At 32.7% G+C, this 27,030-nt stretch overlaps 1 protein-coding gene across 2 annotated transcripts; it reads right to left on the bottom strand.

The window, feature by feature from the left end:
• Positions 1-251: 251 nt before the first annotated feature.
• On the bottom strand, positions 252-26,063 carry LOC124363722 (cAMP-specific 3',5'-cyclic phosphodiesterase 7B-like). 2 transcript variants are annotated; one of them, XM_046818986.1, is made up of 11 exons: positions 25,815-26,063; positions 22,752-22,815; positions 21,865-21,960; positions 20,264-20,364; positions 19,821-19,952; positions 19,566-19,736; positions 15,799-16,039; positions 11,973-12,229; positions 8,620-9,231; positions 6,358-6,481; positions 252-1,714 (listed from the first exon to the last, which is right to left on the bottom strand). In XM_046818986.1, the coding sequence occupies exons 1-11, from the start codon at positions 26,046-26,048 to the stop codon at positions 1,629-1,631; spliced, it is 2,118 nt and encodes a 705-aa protein (XP_046674942.1). In that variant the 5' UTR covers positions 26,049-26,063; the 3' UTR covers positions 252-1,628. The 2 variants fall into 2 exon arrangements, with proteins under 2 accessions (XP_046674942.1, XP_046674950.1); XM_046818994.1 differs by lacking the exon at positions 252-1,714 and having other exon boundaries at positions 5,999-6,481.
• Positions 26,064-27,030: the final 967 nt, after the last annotated feature.

Genomic DNA, 27,030 nt, shown 5'->3' with positions numbered 1-27,030 from the left:
ATACTAACCACAAGTTTGCAAGTATTGTAGCAGTTTTGGGCTACTCATAACAAAATCTGCGGCAGAAGAGGGTTAACAAACTTTTTGTACATCCAGTATTTTTATGAACTTTGCTGCTTACAACAGAAATCCTGAAGTGCAGTTTCTATTGCCTATTTTATAATTACTAACAAAATTTATAAAATGTTTGATATTTTTTGTTTTCAAATTTTTTCTAAGACAAAATCAGCAAAAAAACAAAATAACTAATCTGTTACATATGAAGTTATACATATGTAGACTTTCTGTTTAGTATATTGATTCAATGCATTAATTAATTAAAAATCTCGTTCTCCTGATCACGCAGTCCACCTACATGAGTTTTAAGATCATGACATATTGCCTTATTTTGAGCTGTATTAGTCTTTATTCTCACTTAAAAAAATATATTTATTACACACTTACAATTAGCTGAATAATATATGAAACTTGTAAGAACTAGCTCTCTTCACACTTTTATTACAGGCTCATATCCATCAATTTTTAATTTTACACTGTGTATGTGAACCAACAGACATTTTTTTATCAAGCACTTTTTTAATTATATTACACACCTATGCTTACACAAATGAAAATTTAACTTGTAACAATATGTACTACACATTGAAATTTTTAACAAAATGTCTTGTACATGGCTAAAATTTTTTGACGCCATCGATCCAGCTACCTGGTCAGGGATGCAGATAATAAGTATCAAGTAAGTATTGATTATCACATTCTTGTGTCCTACAGGCTTTGGTTCAGCACATGTGTACCTAAACAGACTAAACATCCTACTCTCAACTATCAAATACCCTTAATGTTCCACCCTTTTTAAATTTGTTTTACATTGCACGATTTTTTAATGTTTTGAATTTAGGGAAGATTTAGATCTCATTTATTTGTTTCCTATTATATGGCCTACAATTTCTTAATTTAATTAATTATATTTTAAAAATATAGCTTTTTATATAAATTTACAGGTACTTATCACAGAGAGGTATTTTGCCGTACTTACACCTTGGTCAGTCTAAAGAACTTGAATTATTGAAATTGGGTGATATTCTCTAACGATTGACTTGATTCTTAACATTACTAAATTATGTCATTATTGTAATTCTTATACTACCTGTTAACAACTGTAACAATTTACTAAAGCAGGTGGCTTAGTTTAGTAGTGGACAGCTAAATAAAACTTTTAAGCCTACATAATTTCTGAAAACTATACTTATAACTAAATATATCTTGGTACTTTTGGGGTGGTAATATTAAAAAACAAAGATTACTTTTAAAATGTTGATAATGAAAGGGCACCAAGAAGGCCACAAAATTATTACTACATTAGAAAACACACTAAAAATATCTACTGAGTACTGACCAACCGTTTTCAACAAATGTAGCCTCCACATCAACAGCGCAGACTGTTGCAGATTAATTTTACAATGCGAACAAAAAAGTGAAGTGTAATCTTCAAGTGGCAAACACAACATCTAGCGAGAAAAAACAAGTCTATGGGACTAAATCGCAAACAACGTAACCAAAGTGCAAGCTCAAGTGGATGCAAGTGACAGCGACAGTAGATATTTTCAGTGTGGTGGGCGAGCATGCCGTTACCTGAAGGGAGGGGGGGTGTCATACGGGAGTGATGCTCGGCGGGGCATGCTCAGCAACGCTGCATTCTGGGGTCTCAAGACACCTGCGTTACACCAAGAGCCTTGTATTAGTGACAAGCCGAAGCAAGCTACTCGCAAGCAGTGCTGCGGTGGTACGTACCTTGCCCTCCCGCAACAGGTGTGCACTAGTGAGCTAAACATTGCAAACGTACGTTACAGAAAACAAAAATAAGAGAAAATTGCACCTCACATTTTTTTCTGATTCTTAAATTTTTAATAAAGAATCTGAATACTCTCTATGAAATAATCAATATAGAAGTAATTTACTGAAACAAACTTGGAAAATTTATAATTTTTCAACTATTTACACACAATTCATTTTTATGTGGACTTTTAAACAAAAAAATATAAAGAGCAGTGGTGACTAGTGTGTCTAGAGTGGTTCTAAGACATAGTGATGTGCCTTGGTGAGTCATATTGGTGTTAACCCCTTCACTTACTCCCATACAAAGGGTCCTTTGGACCGTTGAATAATATGCAATTTTTAAATTCAATGTAAAGGAGCAAAACAAGAATGGGGGTAATGTACCAGAGTTATGATCACACAAATCATATAAAAATAACTAAACAAATTAATGTACAAGGGTTCTGGAAGATATTAAAAAAGTGTAATTAGTTTTTGATTGTTTGACTTGTAAAAGTGGAGCTAAACACTTAATTGCAGGACCTGAAACCTACATTTTTTATGCCATCAGTGATTATTCACCTTCTCTGTGAAATGGCTAGTGAGATGTTGGAAATTCGGAACATTATTACGGGCTTACTTTTATGTTATTTTATCCTTCATTGTTACATTGCTACTCTGTGTTAATAGAATGTCAATAGTTGCTTGGTTACATAATACCTGTACATCTAGCTGTAAGACTGAGAAACTAGTGACTGACTATTAGTGTTTAATTTAAACTAAAAAAAAAAAAAAAAAAAAAACTGAATATTGTGATGTTTGGCTGCTACTGCACTCTAATCTATAACTATGAGACTGTTGTAGTGAGCGTTCATATTGTGCAATGTTGTTCTAAAGTGAGTTTTGGTTGGTATGCAGGGACTAGTATAAATAATGGTGATGATATATTTTTTTTATATTCATCAAGTTCTGAGATAGGCTTTCAGTAGTGCGACTGATGAACTATCAAATAGTAATGAGGAAGATATATATTATGTTATATCTATCAGTAAATTACTATTGACAAAATTAGTAATGATTTTGTATGGCTATGAAAATGAATTGTGACAAAGAAATATTCTAGGAAGGCAGAAAACTTGCACCAAGGAGTAAAAGTTTTGATGAAGAACAATGTGAAAAAATTAAATTCTGAGCATTTTTTTAACTGATTTTTAACATTTGGAGAACTGTCCCGAAGTCCAAAGTGTATGTCACTATTTGAGGCCTGCACTTGAGATGTAATATATCTATTATATTATAATGTTTGGCTACTGTGCATAGTTTTTCAATTTTATGAATTTATAATTAAAATCCACTACAATTTTCAATGTTTTTATATGTTGAATTCAAAAAAGTGTTTTAAAAAAGGTTAAGAAATCATTATTAAGTACATTTATTTGGAAAGGAGTAAAACTAATACAAAAATTAAAACAATGTTTTAAGTTAATGTAATATTAATATATTTTCTGTCTCTAAAGATGAATTAATTTATATCTTGAAGAATAAGCTATGAATGATTGTTAATTTGGATATATTTGTTACAGAATTATTTATTAAAGTTGTTTCACTATAAAAATTAATATCATAAGTTCCTCTGTTAAAATTTAAAGTTGATATTGGAATTGCTTAGATTATATGTAACAGATAAGACTCTGATATAATCGATAATCACTGACAAAAGTGACATGCAAAATCATGCATGACAAAGACCAAAGTGACTGATTTACTTATGCCACCTATAAATATGTTGGATATAAAAACAATACTCTCATAAAAATGAAACACCAAAGCAATGTGTTTCTTAGTTGGGTAAAATCATGGGCCATCTTAAGTTTACAGGCCCACACACTTTAATCTGAGAGGTTCGCTATATCTGTTTTATGCAGCTATATATCTGTCTAATGAATGAGGCTGCTAATAAGCAGGATGGACTGTACTGCCATACAATGAAAAACCAGCATTTTTTATTACAGCACTCAGTGCTTTAAAATTACTATTACATGGTCTGTTACTATTAAACTTGTTGAAAATTTAATCTGTTACAAATTTGGATCTTCACGCCTTAGTTTTTTCTGACTGCTTTAATCTATGCATAGAATTATTAGAAAAAAAGGATATTGTTCGTTTAAGTCAATGCAGCTCACACACTTCCAAACAATTCTATTTCATTGCATGATGTATTAATGTGAGAATGTTTCATAGCAGCTTATTTAAACTAAGCAGTAGTGATTACAAAATGCTTATTCTAACATTGTTATTTTTACTGTCATCTCTCAATAAATTATGAATAATTTTGAACTAAGAGTAGCCATATAATCATTAGCATAATTTTGTTTTGTAATCTTACTGAAATTGGTTGGCAAGAAAAATTCGGTTTTTAAAATTAAGAAAGTGTAGTTAGAAAAATTCAAGTGTATTATACTTGGTTTCTACAATTGACTCATAACACTCAGTTTAAGATTTTTATAACAATTAGAGCAATACTTTCAAACAAATAAATAAAATGCTATATAATTACACTTTAATAAAGGAAACTTCACAAAACATGTTTCGAATAATAATTTTATCTAGAAATTGTTTAAAATATTTGTATTTGTGTTTATAAAGTAACAAATATAGCAACAATAAAATTACTAGCCATGTTTTGGGTTTTTTTAATGGTCATAGAAATAAGAACATTTTAGATATTAAATCTTGCTTTTACTATTGTCATTTTCAAAGTTTAAACACAATTTTTGGCATGATCATTTCATTAAAAAATTGCTATACGAACACTGATTTGATTGTTTTGATTTTGTCATTTTAAACTCTGTACAATTGGTGAAAATTAACTGATAATTATTTAATTACCTATCAACTACCATAGTTATTAACTTATACCTAATTGGTGGCCCAATATGACTGTCTTTATTTACAAATTTATTACAATTTTTACACAGGATTCTAAGATTTTAAGATTATTTCCAGTTTAATGAAATCTTTAGACTAATAACATCTTCAGTAATTTTAACTAATTTTGTCAAACACAAACTAGTTCTATTTAGATGTTTCCCTAACTCACTGAGAAATTTATTCTATAAATGAGTGATCCTGAAATCAGTTCTCGGCTAATCTTCAATTTTAAAGTTTTACTTTTAACGAACTTTCTTTTCTCATCTCTTTGCTTCTTTCTATTACCTCATCCAGATTTCTCCACTTTAAATTTCCTGCTACTGCTTGATATGATGAAGTCACAATAAAGTTTATATTTTACTTTTAAAACATGGATTTTTGTTCTTTATTTACACAAAATTTTGTCTTGCCCCTATTTATTTCAATGAATGATAGACAAGGAAAGGTGTGTAGCTAGTCACTACAATTCTCTACATTCATTAAAGGAGAATACACTGTCATAAGTTCAATATTTAGCAATCACAAAATTCTTTGTAAATTCGGTTATTACGCAGGTTTTATACATATCAAAATGTTAAAATCAATTAAAAATTATTCTTGTTCACAATAAAATACATTAAGTTTGAAGGTGCATGAATTAACCTTTACTGCCAGTAACTATTGTAGAGAAAGCAGAAACTCAGCTGTGTGACGTTTCATTGCTATGGTCTATAAACTATAGATGGCCATGGTAATAGAGAACTAACAACAATAAAGTGAGTATGAAAAATGTTTTAAACATAGAAAGTCAACCAACTACCATTTACAATTATTATAAAAAGAAGGACAATCATTACAATGGATGGACTTTTAAGAGAGAAATTTAAATCTCAGGTGAATGTATCTAGTGCCTGAAACATAAAATGAAATGATCAAATCATCAATAAATACTTTTGTAAGTTGAGAAGACACATTATATACTTAACTATTAAATAGCACAAAAGTAATCAGATACGTAAATGAACAAATTTAGTAAACTTGCTACATTATCATCATGCAAATGTTATCATTTATATAAATTACATGATTAAATAGCACTCATTGTTTAGTTTGAAAACATTGATTGTCTGTTTATATTTTTTTAACTGTAAATCATTTTAAAGCAGGCTATATGAAATCTTGGAGCAATTAATATATGCTTTACTTTTAATTTACAAAAATTAATATTTCTTAATATTCAGGTAAAATATAGAAAAACGCAAAGTTATATAAATCATTTTAGCACACATATACATATATTTATAAATATACAATTAGAAGGTGCACAATATTAGCAAAAAATATATTCAGTTAAAGTCATTTTGAATACATTAACCTTCTTCTCTTGAACTGACTGATGATAAACTGTTTTATCACAATTATTAATGTATAAATTGAAACGACACTCAGACACAAGAAATGGTAAACACGTAGACCAAAGTTTCCTCTGATATTTAATAATTCTGAAAATGGACTCCACGGAGAAATTTGAAAAAAGACGAGAAATAGTTGAAGAGAGCGATCACACTCGGGACTCGAGCGTGCCGGGCTGTATGTGGCGCAGGGGCCGACTTGAGAGAGAACATCGTCTACCTGAGTGTGCGGCAATGGCAATGGCGGTGGGTACAGAGCCTCGGCGGTCATTGGCGTGACGGACTGCCTGGTCATCCATTCGTAGCAGCCCTACTGGAGCTGACCCTCGCCGTCGTGCCAAGCTCTGCAATACGTTACTTTGTAGTGCAACAGACAACGAACATTTTAAATTATTGATTTTAAAGTTCATGATACTTATAAATTTTAGTAGCTTATAATATATATTATTAAGGGTTTAACATATATACAGGGTATTCAGAAAAGTGTGTCACAAACTTCTGTGGCTGATAATCCTCACCATTCCAAACAACAGATATCCTATAAACGTAGGTCCAGAAAGTTGTAGTTTAGCAGCTAGCTGCCATTTTGTATTTTTTGTAACAAAATTAATATTTCTAGAACTAGTAAAGCTACAGATACCAAACATAGAACATAGATATTGATAAATGAGAGGAAAATTTCAAAGCATAATGGTGTGATTTGATATAATATTAACAAAATGCCACTTGAACATTTAAACGTCAAATAACCAAAAATTCTGAATAGTTATACAAGGTACCAACTAGTTTGCGATTTCCTTAAAATTATAATGGTATTTTGTTCATCAAAATCCGTCAACACATAAGCAAGCAATTGGAATTGGAATAAAATTTACAAAATAGTTGGTATCATGTAAATTTTTTATAACTGATGCAAAAACAGCAGATGCTTCTTAACTGACAATAATGTTTGTTGTTCCTGGCTTGTGCAAGCATACCTTTAGAGAAGTCGTACTAGATTATGCGTTGATGGATTTAAATGACCAAAGTACCATTGGAAATATAATAAAAATTGCAAAATAGTTGATATCATGCAAATTTTTGTAACTATACTAGTAATTTTGTTATGATCTTCAAATTACAACAGGTGCCGTTTTGTAAATATTCTAGCAAATCATAACATTAAAACAATGTTATCTCATTACTTCCTAAATTTGGTATCTGTAGCTTTACTAGTTCCAGATATATTAATTTGTTTATAAAAAAATACAAAATAGCGGTTAGCAGCTAAACAAAACATTTCTTGACCTATGTTTTACAGGACAATTTTTGATTGAAATGAAGAGAGAGTACTAATAGCTACAGAAGTTTGTGACACCTTTTTTGAACACTCTGTATATATATCCAGAATCTGGCGTAGATCAAACCGTTATTTAACATAATGTTGTAGTATATGTTGTTATTTACTATTCAATTATTTATAAATCTAGGTAATTATCTGTTATTGTATTTAAATATTTATTATTCATTACTGTTGACTTTTGATGTTACTATTAATTTATTACTCACTTATCTACACATCTAAGTGCACAATCATAGGATAGCATACAAGCATGCTCTAAGGTGTCACTTAGAGTTTTTTTTTTTTGTAGAAGAAGAAGTTGGGTTGTTGTGTTCCTGTTGATGTAATTTATATTTATCCTATTTTGTTGGAATAGAGTTTTATTTTTTAAATGGTTTATTCGTTTGTTTAAAATTTGTTTAGTTATGATTATATTATATTATTATTATTGTTGTTGTTATTATTTAAAAATTTCTGGGTACAATGAAGGAGGAATATTGGACTATTAAGTAGCCATATATACATTATTTTAAAACTGTATTAAAAATTAAGGTTTTTTTCTGAATCCCGCATGTGCTATGTGAGGTACATGGGGTCAATTATTCAATTACAAATTATAGAGAAATAAGCCAATTTGAACTGAACAAGTTTGAAATTTGGAACTTTCCATTAAGAATACTGTTTCCACAGGAAATACATCAGAATATTTTAGATGTGTCATTTACAGCTGAAAATAAGAATAGTTCAGCATAAATTTCTTTTTCTGTTAAATATTTACTGAAGTTCATATTTCTAGCTAGTCAGAAAAAAGTTATAATTTAGGTCAGAGAGTTGGCCAGTTGATAAATTAATCAAACTTGAAAATATAATATTATTACTCTTTATAGTCCCTTCCTAGATACACCTGTGTGTCAACTATACTACATTACTACTTTGTGACTATTTAAATAAATAATTGATTTAAGAATCATAAAAAACCTGCAAAATAATCTAAAATAAATATGATTTTAGGACAACGGACATGTACTTTAATGATACCTCAAAGGGTATATGAATAGGTACATAGATGAATTTAATTAATTGAAACAAATTTGTTGCTAAAAAAGTGAAGAAAAATAAATAAAAATATTATGAACACCCCAATGATAGCTACTAAAATACCTGAGGAATATTTCTTCTAGATTTCAAGGATGCAATCTCCATGTCCAACTCGTGTTGTGGATCAACATTCTCCTTCTCTCTATTGAGTTTTGCCATTTTCACTGCTTTCTCACCACTGGAATCATCACTCGAGTCACGTTTCAACGGTTCGCCTGTCCGTGACCGATCACTGCTGGAGGAGGAGGTGTCTGCGTTGAGCTCGCCTGTTGTAGACATGTAGCGCACACGCACATATGGCTGCAGTGGTGGGAAGGTCTGTTGACGTGTGAGGCGTGACGGTGGTGCCAGAGTGGTTCCGTGCAGCACGCTTGATAGTCGTGATGCCTCCACGCTCGTCGTGATACTGGCGATGCTCAGATCTGGTAAAAGATTCTCTGCACTAACCGGCCGCTCCTCTGTACTCCCTGGACACTCTGAAGGTCCCCCACTACTTCCCGAGGACATCAATGAGAGCTGTAGGTCCTCTTCCTCTTCCAGGTGCAGCAAGGGCCCCACCGTAAGCGTGAATCGCCGTCTCTGATCTACTACCGGCAGACTCTCCCGACGTATTACTGTCAGTGGCAGTACAGGTGCTCTGGTCACACTCAATGGTACACTGTGTCTTCTTCCCACCTGTGCAATACCCACTGTTAATAAACTGATAGTCAGAACATTTCATTGCTATAACAAATAAGAGCAGAAACCAGTAAACTCATATTCATATTTATCTAACTACTTCATCATTTTTACTGATGTAAACTTTTATAATTTCTGATAGTCTATCCATACATTAAAATATTGATCTAGGTGAAAACAACAACACCACAATAGTTAAAATGTGGCTGCTTGTTTTTATTAACTTTTCAATTTACTATTAAAACACTCCACAACCTTGACATTTTGAAATAATCAATGCAGGCTGACCTTTGTAACCTATAATGTTCATAAATTATAACAGTTGTTTTGAACACAATCTGTTAAGATCTTTCATCATACAGAACCCTTGAGACGTCAACTTACAGTATGTAAACATGGTTTAAATAAAAAAATACTCAAAATTTAACAAAATATTAAAGAGTAGGAATCCTCGAACTAAAACACATTTTTAATCAATCCCCTTTGAAGTGTACTATATTCATTTTCTAACTGGTGACTGAATAAAATCAATAATAGTCCTAAATTGTTTGCTATATTAAATAAGGCTATAGTAGATAAGGCACATGCAGTCTGTGTGTGTTACTAAAGCCAGCCAAGGTGGTACAATCACATATAAATATATTTTGTATGTCTAATCAGCAACAAGCGTAGCAGTGGTGTGAGCACACGTTTCTTCCTCATGCCATTCCTTGCTAACACACTCATGGGCTGTTTGCTTGCATAGCTATACGCCGCCGTATCACTAATGTATCATTGAGACTAATTTAATTTCATAGCTTATTATTTTGAGTAATAGCTAACATACTACAGTACACATTTTGAAGAGTACAGATAAACAATAACTATACCAATCTGACTATGTTGAATCAAAATATTTACTGTCATCTGGTTTTAAATTGCAAATTTTCCAGTCAGTCACTACATTGGAATTTGAGCCATTAGAAATGGTCTATCTGTTATTTAACAATGGCTTATTTTTTAAGATATAATGATTATCATTCGATTATAAATGTAATAAATTTTGTATAAGTTTCAAACCATAGAACTAAGATGTCATCCCTAACAAATGTCCAAACCTTTAAACTATATTAAACAATTTTTATAACGTTGGCATACTAGTATTCTAATTTAAGTATGGCATTCACAATGTAGGTCAAATATTAGATTCATTAACTTATAAGGTGTTTACTTGACTACTAGAAACGATTATGCACCTTGGAATTGAGACAACAAAATCCATTTTGCTGATTCAATTTATATTTTTATGGTATATATAATTATACTGACAACCATCAAGGAGCGAATATTATCTTCCAACTGCTGTACAGATCACAACTATTTGAAGCATAGTGTTAGAACAGCTACAAAACTTCAATTGTAATCTCATTAGGATATTCTTATATATTACTTCAATCACCCTGTCCGGTACTTATGACGGTTAAGCTACATAGCTTCAATTATCACCTCATTAGGATAATCTTCTATACTACTTCACACACCCTATCCCATACTTATGACACTCAAGCTAAATAGCTTCAATTATCACCTCATTAGGATAATCTTCTATAGTACTTCAATCACCCTGTCCGGTACTTATGAGGCTCAAGCTACATAACTTCAATTGTCACCTCATTAAGACATTCTTCTATACTACTTCACTCACCCTGTCCGGTACTTATGACACTCAAGCTACATAGCTTCAATTATCACCTCATTATAATAATCTTCTATACTACTTCACTCATCCTGTCCCGTACTTATGACACTCAAAGCTAAATTGCTTCAAATTGTCAGCTCATTCTATATACTACTTCACACACCCTGTCCTGTACTTATGACGCTCAAGCTAAATAGCTTCAATTGTCACCTCATTAGTATACTTGTATACTACTTCACTCAACCTGTTCGATACTTATGACGGTCAAGCTACATTGCTTCAATTATCACCTCATTATCATAATCTTCTATACTACTTCACTCATCCTGTCCCGTACTTATGACACTCAAGCTACATAGCTTCAATTGTCACCTCAATAGGATAATCTTCTATACTACTTCACACACCCTATCCCATACTTATGACACTCAAGCTAAATAGCTTCAATTATCACCTCATTAGGATAATCCTCTATAGTACTTCAATCACCCTGTCCGGTACGTATGACACTCAAACTACATAGCTTCAATTATCACCTCATTATCATAATCTTCTATACTACTTCACTCATCCTGTCCCGTACTTATGACGCTCAAGCTACATAGCTTCAATTGTCACCTCATTAGGATATACTTCTATACTACTTCACTCACCCTGTCCGGTAGTTATGACGCTCATGCTACATAGCTTCAATTATCACCCATTAGGATAATCTTCTATACTACTTCACTCACCCTGTCTGGTACTTATGACGCTCAAGCTACATAGCTTCAATTATCACCCATTAGGATAATCTTCTATACTACTTCACTCACCCTGTCTGATACTTATGACGGTCATGCTACATAGCTTCAATTATCACCCATTAGGATAATCTTCTATACTACTTCACTCACCCTGTTCGATACTTATGACGGTCAAGCTACATTGCTTCAATTGTCAGCTCATTAGGATAATCTTCTATACTAATTCACTCACCCTGTTCGATACTTATGACGGTCAAGCTACATTGCTTCAATTATCACCTCATTAGGATAATCTTCTATACTACTTCACTCACCCTGTCACCAACTCCGGTACTTGTGACTGACAGTCGTCTGCTCTCCTCCTCCTCTACTCCATTGTCCAAGTCATCCTCAGGGATCTCTTCTGCTTCACTGATTTCAGTTCGAGTCTCTTCGGCTAACTCCTGTTGGAGAAGATTCTCCCAGCGCTCTTGGTTGTCCCTCAGGTGTCCCATCATGCTCTGTGACAGGGGCGTGCCCAGGAACCTGTGCCATTCTTCCAGCAGTGGTGCCACCACAAAACGGAAGAATCCTGCAGATAGATGTCTGTATAGTACTCACTATCTGTACTGTTCAGAATAACTTTCAAATTGTTACCACAGAACTATTAATAAAATATATGGCAAGAGAATACAACACATTGTAGACAGCTGCAGTTCGACTATTGGTAATAGCTTTCAGTAAATATATTTACTGTTCAAGCCAAAATGAACACAAGGAGCTGTAAACAGATAGACTTTAAGTTCTAACTTATATTTCTACTAAAGTAAAGAGGAACACAATAGGCTGTATAAGTTTTAAAGTTGATAGCTTTTAGTGATTACAGAGCAGCAAAAAGGAACACAATAGATTGTAGAAAGTTGGAAGCAAATATAAGCTACATATTTAAATGAAGATATTCGCTATTCAAGCAAACAGAATAGTTGCTCTAGTAGATTATCATCACATAACACAAAACAGGAAAAAAATAGATCTAAATGAAAAGTTGAAAAAAGCACAACAACACAAAGTAGATAAGTTGTTCTACAAAACAATAATTATTAATAAAGAGAAGCTATGATTTCTGTTGAAATAAGATATAGACAGGTACAACAAAATTTTACTTCTCATAAATTGAGCTTTCTTTTTTAATTAAAAAAACCCCACTGAAAATGAAAATACTCATGACAGTAGAATATAATAATTTTAAAGTTTGAATTATAAGTTTCCCTTATGACACAGTCTGGAATAAGGTAATTTCATTTATAGCTGTCATCTGAATGGTGCATTATTAGTTTTAAAGGTTAATTTGTACTATGCTGCTGGAATTATGGCACACTTGGCATGTTAATAAAGAATTTAAAAAAATTTACAAACTCCATAATTTTGTAATATTATATGATTACAATTTTAAATAGCATGTACATAAATTGATTCCTAAAAGTGAGGATGTTATGGTTCAATATTGCTGTAATTTCTCAAAACTAATTTCTAAATAAAAAATATCTTGAAAACTTATGAGATACCACAAGAACACTGTTTTAGATGACTTGAGAGTTCTAAAGCACTTTTTCATTTCATTCTTCAATGTCTAATAGTTTTGAACAGCCATCATCTTGAACAGTCTAAGCATGATAGTGTACTACCCTAAGCTTCTTTGACTGAAAGAGCTGGAACAGAGTTAGCCTACAAGTGACATGACCGAGATAGTGTAACAGGGGATCTCAACATGAAATGTCTCCTACTTTCTAATATCCTGAATATCCTGTCACTCCAGAAACAGTGCAAAGGCCCTTTTAGAACAAAGTGTAATGAGAGCTTTCATTCTTGTTCTAGGCAGAAAAAATCCACAATTAGTTCATTTTGAAGCTGCATATTTTAGGTACAGGTTAAACAAGCTCTGGTTTCCAGAATATTGAGTTCCCCTAAAATCCTCCTTAAAATAAGGTCCTTAAAATTACTGCTATTGCTTTAAAGTTATATATTTTAAATTTGTATGGAAGATAAAAAAGATAAAGTAATACTAGTTTTCAATTTTAATTTGTAAGATCTATTTTTTAAAAACTCAATGTGATCAAAATCAAACTAAAGACAACTTATGTCTATTTTTCCCAAAGTTTCTGTCAACATTAAGTTAACCATCAAAATGTTACCAAAATTCGACTCCACATCCTATTCTCTTGTTTCTGTCATTTGATTATCCTTTAACACGTTCACTGCTGAATTTCAGCCCACTACTACCCAATAAGCTAAAATATATTTTTTGTTTAAACTTAAGGTTAGATGTTTTCTTGTAGACTGGGGATCGTATTTTGTTGATTGTAGCTTGGAAAAGTTTATTTTGGCCATTTTGAAAACTGGAGGTCCCGGGACATCACGCACACACAGCGCCTGACTTATCACTATCACTTGCGCAAAGGAAACACATTTTGTCTCTTATGTATAGAATTATTGTCAGAAAGGTAAAATATATTCAATTGTAGCCCGAAAAAGGGGCAATTATATATTTAGGCGATTTATAAAACTTGAGGTCCCGGGACCTCACACGCACATAGCACCCGATTTGTCACTATCATTTGTGCGCAAAACACATTTTGTCTCTTATGTCTAGAAATATTGTGAGAAAGCTAAAATATATGCATAACCAAATATTTACAATTATATATACATCCCTACCAGCCACCCAAATGTCCTGTATAATTATCCATATACAGACTATGGCTGTTGTGGAGTTTTACTCTCATTAGATTCAGAACAACATTTGCGGCGTGCCCTTTTCCTCCCATATCGTCCAAAACTCCACAGTAAATTAAAAATTTAAGCATAAATCCATGGAGATCACACAATGTATACAACTTGATTCCATACTTGTGACGTTTACTTTTAATAAAACGCCACAAACTCGCCGAGCACAGGAAGTGTAAACTACACGTGCCGAGAATTCAGCCGAGCACATACAACAAAACAAACATAACCTCAACCGTCCCGTGCAAGTGCCAAGGACACACTAATGAAAGAAAGAAGTGATGTGCACATGATGTACCGAGACCTCATGCGCATGTGCGGGACCCTCCGCTTGAGGTCCCGAGACCTCACCCGCAGTGAACTTGTTAATTAAGAAGTTTTGGATCCAGCATGTTCATGAATTATATAACTCCAAACACAAAGTGGCACAAATGCAGTAATTTTAAATTCATAGTTTATCCCTGCCTTGATTAAAAGACATCTGAAAAAGATTATTCATACGATTTAATGACTCTTTATACAGAGAAATATAAATATATACAAAACTACAACTGTTGTTCATGAAAAAAGAGTACAATAAAGTACAATTTTGTTTTTTTTAAATTTAGTTTTGGCAGTTATGCTAATTTGTACTTGGAGCAACAAATTTGGTGTTCTTAGTTTTGCTTAATATAATGACATGCATGAAAGCATCCTAAATGCATACAGGAGGAAACTTCAATTAATCTTTTTTATTTTCTCATTCATCTCATCTTTCTACAGGGACAATATCATTTTTGTTCTCCACACGGACTTCTTGCTATCTACCCAGAAAATGGAATGACAACATGTAATTAGTGAGCATTCTCAATGAGAGCAGATATTTTGATATCCGAAATTAATCTCAAAATGGCTAAACAACCTTTCTCATTTAATATAACTTGTAAATGAATACATATTTTCCAATATTAATTTATTCTTGCAAGGCCATTCAGAATCAATGATGAAATAAAAAAAGTGAAGTTGCCTGATGATGGAATCATCGATTCTAAAAGACCTCGCAAGAATATAATTAATATTGAAAATATGTATTTATTTACTAGTAATTTTAAATTAAACTATTTCCAATGCACCAAGATTCTTCATTCAACCTTTCTAAAAATTATACTGCCAGTTATACACAGAACCAGGCTGTAATTCTGTATAATAGAATTCCTCTTTATACCTCCACTAATTCATCCCTTAATAAAACTAAGGTCGCTTTCAAAACCGCTTTCATATTATTGTAATATTACTAATCCCTTATTATATATATATAGCTTAGAATACTTATAGCAGATAAAATAAAATAGGTGACGGAATTTTATATAAAGGTAAAGAATAGATTGAACAATGCACCTGCTTGTATCTTGGGCACAGAGGTGGAGAGACGGTCACACAACGAGGTGACGGGCAAGTTTAACTGTCTCTCATAGTCACCTTGCCGGTAGAACTCCTCACACACCTTCTGAGACCATTTGCGGCTGACTTCCCATGGGCGACATGGGTTTGAGATATCGGCACACTTTAGTGCTATTTGTAGGATGAAATGCCTTAGGTCTGGCTGACTCATGTCTAGCAAGTTCTGGTCCAAGTATCTCTGTAACAGTCACATTACTGATCACGCTATAATTACATTCAACTAAGCATTATAGTTGGGATGAAATTACAGTATCAGCATACAGACCTACTGATAGGTGGAATTATTTGATGTTGCTATAACACCAGGACTCCAGTAGGCAGAAGGACTTGAAATCCTGACCATTACTTTTGTTACAAACATTTTTCAGGTATTTTCAATTTACAGATGAAAATTTAAAATTATCACTGTTGAAAATTCTACTGTATTTATTCAGATCTTGGCTAGCTCAGTAAGAACATTTTGGTAAAAAATAAAATGTAAGAAACTATCACGTTCATTTTTACATCATAATCTATCTGAAAAATTTTTCATAAAAATAGAAAAAAATGAATCCAAGACATTATAAACACGAGGTTTTGCAGAAGCAAAATAAAACATCTTCAATAATTTGAAAATGACTAATTTTGTTTAAAAAGATACACGTGTATTAATTTTGGAACTAAATCTGAATTAATCCAGATTGAACTGAATTACCCATGGGACGGCAGGGCCCGAGGCTGCTGCTCGACCCGTGACTACCAGCGCCCGAGAGGCCACTACTACCTAAAATTCAAAGGTCTATCTGTACACTTTTATAATACTTTACGTTTTGCTCTGTATTTCCCTTAGTTGTTACATATGTTGTTATATTATATACAAGGACTATTCAGAAAGTAAGGAACATTTTGGAATTATAAAAAAATTAAGTACAAGAAAAACATTTTATAATATACAAGTGAAAGACGGACTAAAATACTCCTTTTCTACATAATCACCATACAAATTCAGGCAATTATCATAGGCACGGATAAAATGAAATTCCTGTGTCATAGAATTCTACCGCCTATCATCTCAGCCACACAGTGACACATATCTGGAGCTCTTCATCATTGCCAAAACACAGTGTTGTTCGCCAGGTCTTAATTTTTGGGAACAAGTGAAAATTACTTGGAGCAAGATCAGGCTGTAGGGGGGACAAGACAAACTTGCCAGTTGATTGAGTAACAGTCAAGAGTTCTTGCGTACGGTTTGCCGTATGAGATCAAGCATTGTCATGTAAAAGCAAAATTTTGGATGACAATTTTCCTCAGCGCTTGCTTTGGAGAGCTCTCCTAAGATTTTACAATGTTTGGCAGTAGCCCTCAGAGTTTATTATTGCACTACGCTCGAGAAAACCTATAAGAAGTTCGGTTACTGTGAAACGGTGGTTTTCACTAATCTTTTTGTCAACTTTGGCAACCAGATTTTCAACCAAAATGCTCGGATATCCACTTTTCTCTATATCATGAACATTTATCCTGCCATTTTTATACTGAATGCATCACTTCCTGAGAGAACTTTTCAATCATTACGCTGTTCCCATACACCTCACACAGTTCCCGACAAATTTCTATTAATTTTAAGTTTTTGCCAACAAAAAACTAATCACAGACCGCACTTCACAACTGGCAGGATTTTCGATTGCAGCACATATTTCAAATTTTAATATAAAAAGGGCAGCGTGGAGATGTTCCTGTTGTCATGGAACAGCCTGAGGTGCTCAGCATGAAGACACAAATGTATAAACGATTTGCATGTGCCTGGCAGCATCAGGTGAAAACGTTCCTTACTTCTGAATAGCCCTTTTAAATTAAAGATTTTGTTTTGTTTTGTAGCTTTTTAGATTGGTTATTAATTACAGTATATTAAAAGTGTATTACACACACATGCGCGCGCGTGCGCGCACACACACACACACATGTAAGTAACATAATTGGTGATTATAAGATAATTACTACGAAAAAGAAACTTAAATAAAAAATCAGTATCAACCATAAAATTAGTATCAAAATATTTTTATTCATTGGAAATATTTTTTATTAATAAAGTGCTTACATCTTATATTTATTATGAAATTACAGAACATTGTTTTGAAAAGTAGATTGACAAGAAATTCTTAAAAAAAGCAAGAAAGTTTACAAGCAGAGTAAAATAACTAAAATCAAACATCTGTGTCAAGGTCATTAGTGATACCAACAGTCAAAACCATTTTAAAAGCTTGTAAATAAAGTAAAAAATATTTTTTTTATTTTTTAGCTGGTGTTTTTTGGCTGGTTTTTGTTTTGTTTTTGGGCTGGTCAATTAGACGTTGGTGGTTTAAGCTTGAACCTTGGATATCCAATCAATAGGAGTTTGGCAGTTTTTGCATAAACTAGGGCAGTCCGATCAATCGGACGTTGAAATCCAAAGGGTTAATAAATAAATCATACCTTTACTTTCTGACTATTCTTTATTTTTGTAATGTTATGAACAAAATACTATGATATATTATGAACAAAATGTGATTAATGCATATAGGTGACTGTATTATAAAATGTTTGTAAATGTTACTATTTATTTTTGTGTGATTATGTCATGTGATTTTTGTGCTACAATGTTTCCATTCAACTCAATAAAAGAACCAATAATGTATGATGGTTTTTTATATTGAGATTATGTTGCTGCATGATTAAACATATTATAACATCACGAACATAAGGAACCATAAGAGGTAAGGCTATAATTTATTTTTTTGAAGGACATTATAAGTAATAGGAAATGAATTATAATAACATTGTAAGGTGACTAAACTAAATGTTCCTACTGAGTAATGTTCGCAGCAAAATATAGAAAGTGAACATAAGAAAGCTTTGTTCATGGAGCTATTATATAATTTTCAACCTGGACAAGCTGTGGAGTGGAGTATCTTGGCACATATAGGACTATGTATTTACTAGTAAGTATAGTGGTGTAACCATCAGTTTTACTCACTGCCTAATTGACAATACTAGCTTGCCTGAGTAGGGTTGAGAGAACATTAACCCTCTCCCGGGTAATTGCCATGAATCGCCTTAGCGGGGAGCCTCGCACTACCGTCCAATCGCCATCAACTGCTTTTTCATTAATCTCTGCTTTGTGCTGCCATCATAGGGCTACTTTTGGAATTGGTAACGAAAATATCTATTGGCAGTACTGTTGTCCTTGTTCATTGTTTTATACTAAATGATGCTATCTAGGAATAATATATGAAACATTTCATCAATTTCTTCATTAACAGTGATTTAGCTGTTTTTCATCAAAATTCCTTCCAATTTCTTTTAATATTTAATAAAATTACTAAATCTGTTTGTAACTTCCTGCAACTACTGTTTTACTGACATTTATTGTTATGTTGTTTTTACAGTCCTTAGTACAAGACGTGTAGTTTTATTTTAATTTGACAATACAAACATTTCTTGTACAAGCGAGTATTCATTTAGATTTAGTTTTTTAACTCATAGGTTTATAAATTTTTTAAATACCACCGTATTAAGGAGAATTTAATAACACATACAACTATGTATAACACATAATAGTTTTGTATGAGTAGAGTTGTTAAATAATAGAAACATGAGTGTGTCTCCCGCAATGGAGCGACCGATTCAATTATGCCCGGTAGAGCATGAGGTGCGTCATGGTAGTTCGACCAAGAGAGGGTTAAGTATACCTTGAACTTGTTGAGGAACTCCTGTTGGCGGGTGATATCTGTAGCCAAGATTAGAGAGCTAATCTGCTGCTCTAGCTCAGCCCTCACATCTGTCAAATCCTCTACTAGATGGCTCTCCAGCAGGCAACCGATGGCTGACCTCCAGTGATGGTTCTCCAACACTGAGGTGTTCTGCAACCATCACATTCCATTGATAAATGCAGAATCTATTATTGTTGGACCAGAATAGTTTACAGAGAAGCCTAGTATTTGTACCTCATAGAGTGCAGCCAGATGGTTGGATGTAGCTATCAGGAAAGGTTGGTTGACTCCAGGATGATCTAGATCATGAGTTACGGCAGCTATCAGGGAAGACATGATCTCCAGAGGGGTCAGATGTTGTCGAATCTGAGCAAAATTTAGTATTATAAGAACTGTGTTCAAAATAAATTTATAAACTAACCCACAACTAATTATAAGAATATTCATCAATGTTATGAATATTATTCAAAGTTTAAGTTGTTATATTTACTCCTCTTTAGTATAAAACAACCAACAATTAATCATAAACAGCATTTAACAATTTCAATCCTAATAATAATCTCAGTTTGTTTTTCTAATCAAGTTTAAGGTTTTAAAATTGATTTCAGGAAACTGAGAAAAACTATTAAAATTCACTTTAAAATTAAAACTTTTAGATAGAATTACGTTTCTTTTACCTTTTCCTCCTGAAGAAAACAATGCATTGCCTGTGTAACGTCTGTAGCGTGAATAGAGTTATGATAAGGATTTGTACTATGATAGCCTTCTTCTACTAAACCTGAAACAAATACAGGATTTATAGATTCAATTCAATCTTAACTAACACTTTAAATTCTGGAAAGCACTTTTAATATCCAATGTAATTAGACTGACAATAACAAGAAACACTCATAACAAGTACAATATAAATGACCTGAGAGGAGATTTTCAGTCCAATCTCAAATCAATCAAAACAATATTTTAATTAAAGCATTGTTTAATAATTTATACTCGTACTTTAACTGTATACTTTACTGTTTAATAATTTATAAGTTATACAAATTTCATATTATTCTTTATGATTTATCAAATTATTTTTGAGCACAACACTGGCTAAAGTAATATAGAAAATATCACTTACAATATAATATTTTATTTCACACTTTGTTAAATAATTTATGCTTGTGAGTGGTGTATTGTTCTTCTTTGTGTATCATCAATGATTTTATACACAATTTCAACTTCGATAATTAACTTAAATGCTTTTAAAACTAAAAATAAATACTTATCAACTAAATACGAAAAACATATATATATATATATATATATATATATTAATTTGTTGTATACTAAATCAAACATAATCACAAGTTGAATAAAATAATAAAATGAATTTTAATAAAGAAAACAACTTTTTTATTTTACACCCTGTTCTCATTTTTTAACTTTAAACAAATAAATACCCATCATCGTAAAAGTTCATTGGAAAAGCAATTAACAACTATTAGCCTTCTTACTACTCTATGGAAAAAGAGAACAGTTGAATTGAAAGATGTTCAACATTGCAATTTAAAAAAGGAAATGATTTTTTAAAATTGTTGTTCTTTAATGACGAGACGCTAAGGAAACTCCTTATTACACTTATGACCATTACACTTGTTGCCAGAGTGACAGGATTTTTAGGAAGGTTGGAGGTAGGGACATCCCTCCTGTGAAGATTCTATGAAAAGGGATAGAAGGTCCTATATCTCGTCATGTCATCTTGGAAGAAGGGGAGGCTAGTTCTTCTCTTGTCTCTTCCAGTCAAAGTGGGTATGGGACAGTACTCCCTAGTGTTTAGGCTAAGCATTTAACACTAAGAGAACTCCACCAACTCTAACAGTCATCCTCCACAGTAAACTAGACCTTATCGATCAACCCTTTCTTCCAATCTAGAGGTTGCCTATATGTAACCGACATGTTGGTTTTTTTCTGTACCCAGTGTAGGCCCGACTTCAAATAATAAACAAGTCAGCAGTGAACCTTCCTGCAGTAAACTAAATGAATTAAAAGACATGGAAACTAATGAGGAAACTAATTGAGTTCTTTCCTACTTAATAAAGTAAGTTCTCTTAAGTTCAGCTTACTATTGAAGCATCTATTAGAAAGTGGTACTCTACTACAGAAGTGAACTACCTATCTAACACTACTAACGAGAATGTTACAAAAAAATGGTACCCTTCTCAACTAAGCAGGTAGATAATTAATGAAGTTATATTATGCTACAAACTCCTTAGTAAAGATAAAAATATGGACTCACTAAATAATTTCCAGACTCTAACAGCATCTAAGCTGAAGTGTTCCATGAGCCCGTACCAGTGGAACAGATGAACACACAAAACTGGCAGTGATCTCCCTGAAACCACAAACAGTAATGTAACAATCCACTACAACACACAATACCAACACTAGGAACAGTTTTGTAATACACATTGATACATAGAAACTTTGCATATTGTTGCAAACATTTGTTTTCAATCATATTAATTGGTGAGCTAGGTTCTATTGAATACAAATAAAATCCTTTGTATGAGCATTTACAGTTCTTTTTAATACAATTACAAATAAGTAAATGGAAAATTTGTAAAATATAAGTACTGTACGGTACATAAATAAGAATATGAACAAAGTTTTAATAGTTATTATATCTACATTTGATCTCTTAATAATTCACCCTATATGGTCTATACTATTGTTGTTAATATTCGTGATTTTTCAGTACTAACACTTACTCCTAATCTGCAGTATAACAATCACAGAGTGAACAATACAAGATTCCTCAGGTTGCCTTGAGAGCCTGACATATCACTTTAGTGGACTATTGTATAGTAAAATTTCTATAAAACAAAGCTTAGAAACACATTTACAACATATTTAAATACTACAGTACTATTTGCACATTCCAAAATATTACAAAATTATAAGATTTTATTTATCTCGAAAAAGCACTAGATTTAATTTGTTCAGTAAATTATTGTACAACAGTATTATATTACAAATTTGAGAAATATTTAAAGCAATGATTCTAAATTAATATTTTCCACTACACACAAAAAGAGAGAATGCACTATTTTATCAATATTCTACTCTACAATAAATTATGTAGATATTTTAAATCAAACTATGATATTTAATTTTATTACCAACCTCCGGTAACATTGTCGAGTGTAAACGCGTTGAACGGCCATTGCCAGACTCGGTCCAACACACACTGAAAAAAAAAAAACAAAACTATATATAACTTTCAATTTACTATTTTTATATATTTATTATCTATATGTTATACAAAACTAAACGCATAATTTATTTGTTATTTTATTTAATTACTAGCTGTTGCCCGAGACTTCACACTCAATTTCCAAAATCAAAGTTTGTAACCTACTAATTGAAAGCACTTATGAAGTAATATGATGGAGTTGTTTGTTATTTTTCAATCCTAAATAGGCATACATGAGGTATATATTATTTCAGTATTCATGGTTAAAATAGCCAGGTTTAGTGAAATTGTGACTGGTTCTTGTATCACATTTTGGGAGTTTAGGAGCATTTTTGGTTCAAATTAATTATATTACCTCTGGTACAACTAATTTTGTCTTGTTATCCCTTTAAAGAAAATATTTAAATAGGTCTAGGAAACTTACTTTGATCAAAAGTTGTTTACTTCTGGCTCTTGTAATTTAGTTCTGGTCTGACATATTTCCAGTGCCATAGTAGAGTTTGGCTTGTTGTGCTGATGAAGAAAATATACATACATACACAGGACTAAAAAGCCTATTCAGTACAAAAAGCATTTACTTACCCTGGTATAAAGAAGAAATCCTTACTAAGTTCATGCAACATCGCAAACCGATTGTTTATAATAGGTTTTGCATAATAAAAATTGTTTTTGGGACTATACCCTGCAAAAGAATGGCTCGTAGAGGCTTGTTAGTGTCCAATTATCTGATTTTTCCTTAAGCCACAATAAAAGTGCCAAATTACAATATCAACAGATTCAACCAGTTTTGAGTACCTTAAAGGATAATTTTTAATGCGTCACTGGCGTAATCTGGAGTAACAGTTAGATATTACTTTGCTATCTGCATTAAACTACTGATCAAGAACTGTATATTTAATATTTTCTAAAATTTTATTTAAACGTACACAAATAAATTCAGCTGAAAGGGTAACAGCTGTTCAGTGTCAGTTTATTTTTGTGACATCTTTTTCTTCATATGACGTTTCAAGGACTTTAATGAATATAAAAAAAAAGAATTAGTGAAATCTGGCCACCCATTTTAAAGATTTAGCGTTTAGCAACGCATTAAGAGTGGTTACATTTTATTTATAAGAATTTCCAATAAAAATAAAATCTTTATCACCTTGTGTTTTGTTTTAATGCTTGTTACAAAATTATGGGATCGTATCTACTGAAAGCAAGTTAAATCGTTTCATAACAATAATTTAAATCTGTCTACTCAGTCTCTTTTGTTAAACATCTGGAATGTATATGAAAGATACATTAAAACCACTGTAAATTTCAGGAAAATCAATAACAATACTATATCAAATAACTGTGATGGTTCTGCATTGTGTTCAAATCGTGTTGTCACAAAATTAAAAAGCACTTCTTAAGTTTACCTCTTAAGGCTAAGATAAATAAATAACAAAACAAACACACTTAATCACTTCTAAAAGAGGAGCATTTCTTTTGGAGTCGTATTCAAAATTTGAGAAAGTGTTACTGGGAAGGAAACCGTTTATATATTTTGAAAGGAGTTTCAAGAAACTCCTTTTATTAAATAAATGTTAACTCTATCATTACCAGATATTATATATACTTAAAGCCCAAAAATGTCCAACATAAACGAACTTTTCAGTTTAAAATAGTGCTCAGAAGCTACGTAATTGTATAAACGTTATAAAACATACAATTATGCATATAATTTACAAAAGTAGTTATATTTTTAATTTATTGTCTTAATTAATTAGGATTCCTCTTATCACTAAGAGTAATAAAATATAATCAACATAGTTTCTTTTTAACTAATAACGTCGAACTTTGAATGCAAAAATTTTTCCCTATTATAGTTTGTCAAGAATCTCAAGAACCCTGAGGAATTTGGCGTCCACACACCGTCACCGTCACACGCGCAGCCCGGCCTTTAGTCTGCAAACCTGCTAATTTTTAAATTTGTTATGTTAATGTAAATTTTTAATATTTTAATGTTGCATTTTATTTCATGAAAATACGTCCGAATACGAAAAAATACCTACGACATTCCTGACGCATCTTAGAAATAAAATAGTCAATGATCAAGACAACTTTGTAATAATATGTTACTTAGACTTTTTAATAAGCACCTGTTAATAAAGTAAACTTATACTACAAAGTTGAGTTATTATTGACCACTTTGTTTAAAAGTTGCGCCAGGAATGTCGTAGTTATTTCGTGTTTTTACTCTATTTTCATTAAATAAAATGCATATTTCAAACAATTACAAAACTATTATATTAATATAAAAATTATAAAAAAATAAACTAAGGTCTACTATATGAGTCATCGCCACAGTGAAGGCAGATAGGCCGGGCTGTGCCTTGTACTCCTCTGGAGCTCCTGAGATAGCGGATAAACTATAAAAGATTGTGTCAAGTTTTTATCCCTTTTATTTCTGTCAATAAAAAACCTTTTCTTTAATTAAAAATTACACAACATTCAGTAAACTTCCTTAAATTCTCGAAATATTTAATTTTTATTTAGTTAAATAGTTATAAAACGACAATTCCTTAATGAAATTGTACTGTAAACTGGTATTACTTATTCCAGTAGGGGTCAGTGTCACTGTTGAGCGTATCCGCTAATGAACGGTAGCACTGGTTCCAAACGAAGCGGTGCGCCAATAGCGGATGCAGTCAGTGCAAATGAACATTAGACTACGCGGGGCCAACTAATACTGGGCAATGCGACGTTAGTAGTGCAGCACAAGATGAAACTCGACGCGACAGGGGAGATGCTGGCAGAGACGCTACACGACGCAGTAAATACAATAATTTTTCTCTCAGATACTAAGCCAAATATTTCTCCGGAACTTTTTACGCGAATTCGGACTTATTTGCTTCCTAGTATCACAACAGTTCGTAGTCTGAATTAATAGTCGGTTATATTTTAAACACTTGTTAGGGCAAATATTACGTGTTAACACATTATGTACAACAGAGGAAAGAAGTTACCTGGACAACGCCGTGATGAATGTCGTCAAGCAGGGCTGGCGTATCCTGCGAGAGGGAGCGAGTGGTCAAGCGTTTCCGCCGCCTCTTGTGCATTGTAAGAAAGCGGCCGGTGCGGGGGTGTCGTGACCCACGGCCGTCCAAGGCCTCCAACAGCAGCCAGTCGGAGTCGGAGAGCTGACGGGGCTTGGTCACTACCGGGCTAGTCGCTACCGGATCTATCAAACAGTTGTACATTCACATTAGTATCGGTTCTAGCAATAGAATAATCTCTTAACATTCTACTATGTCGTCGAGCCGTGGATCTGTAACACTATAGATCCTTACCACTAAAATAACACACGTTAACACAGCTGGCTATCGCAACCCTTCTTACTACTTGCCGGCAGAGTATTCAGTTGGTACAGCAGTGTACGATAACTTACTTAACATTCTACTATGTCGTCAAGCCGTGGATCTGAAACACTATCCTTTACCACTAAAATCACACACGTTATCACAGCTGGCTATCGCAACCCTTCTTACTACTTGCCGGCAGAGTACTCAGTTGGTACAGCAGTGTACGATAACTTACTTAACATTCTACTATGTCGTCAAGCCGTGGATCTGAAACACTATAGATCCTTACCACTAAAATCACACACGTTATCACAGCTGGCTATCGCAACCCTTCTTACTACTTGCCGGCAGAGTATTCAGTTGGTACAGCAGTGTACGATAACTTACTTAACATTTTATTTGATAAACCGAAATATATTTATAAAATATGCTATACCCATATAAAAAGGAAAGGTGATGATGATTTTCACACATTAAAATATTAGCTTTGTCTTCATAATTATATTGTATTTGGATAAATTGTCTTTATTATGGTGTGCATATCATATACGCAATAACACTAACAGAATCAGATAAGAACAAAAAAGCTGCCCATTCCACATCGGAAACACAGTTGATGATAGAAACGGCAGTCTGACCTGTGAGTGTGCGAGCCACACCAATTACAATCTATCACCTATTTTCCCTGTCTAAGTTAAAAACAAGTGACTAACTTTTATCGTTAAAAAAATGCGTAATCATTCTGGATTCTGAGCAAGGTTGGGATTGATCGGCTGTTATATCAAAACTCATAGCAATGTTAAACACAAGTTTGCTGCAACAACACTGTCGGTTGTTGTAAATGTGTAATCCAGGGTAGCAGTGTGAGTACGGAAGAGGC

Source organism: Homalodisca vitripennis, chromosome 1 (genome assembly GCF_021130785.1).
Source record: "Homalodisca vitripennis isolate AUS2020 chromosome 1, UT_GWSS_2.1, whole genome shotgun sequence".
Lineage (NCBI taxonomy): Eukaryota > Metazoa > Arthropoda > Insecta > Hemiptera > Cicadellidae > Homalodisca > Homalodisca vitripennis.
The sequence above is the reverse complement of the archived record's forward strand: the minus strand, read 5'-3'. Positions and strand labels throughout refer to the sequence as shown.

Excerpts from the sequence above, each read along its gene's own strand:
- LOC124363722 (XM_046818986.1), bottom strand. The coding sequence starts at position 26,048 with ATGTACAACTGTTTGATAGATCCGGTAGCGACTAGCCCGGTAGTGACC. Across the intron at positions 19,953-20,263 it reads GTTTTCTTCAGGAGGAAAAG|ATTCGACAACATCTGACCCC; the intron begins GTAAAAGAAACG and ends AATTTTGCTCAG. Across the intron at positions 9,232-11,972 it reads GTACCGGAGTTGGTGACAGG|GTGGGAAGAAGACACAGTGT; the intron begins GTGAGTGAAGTA and ends GGTATTGCACAG.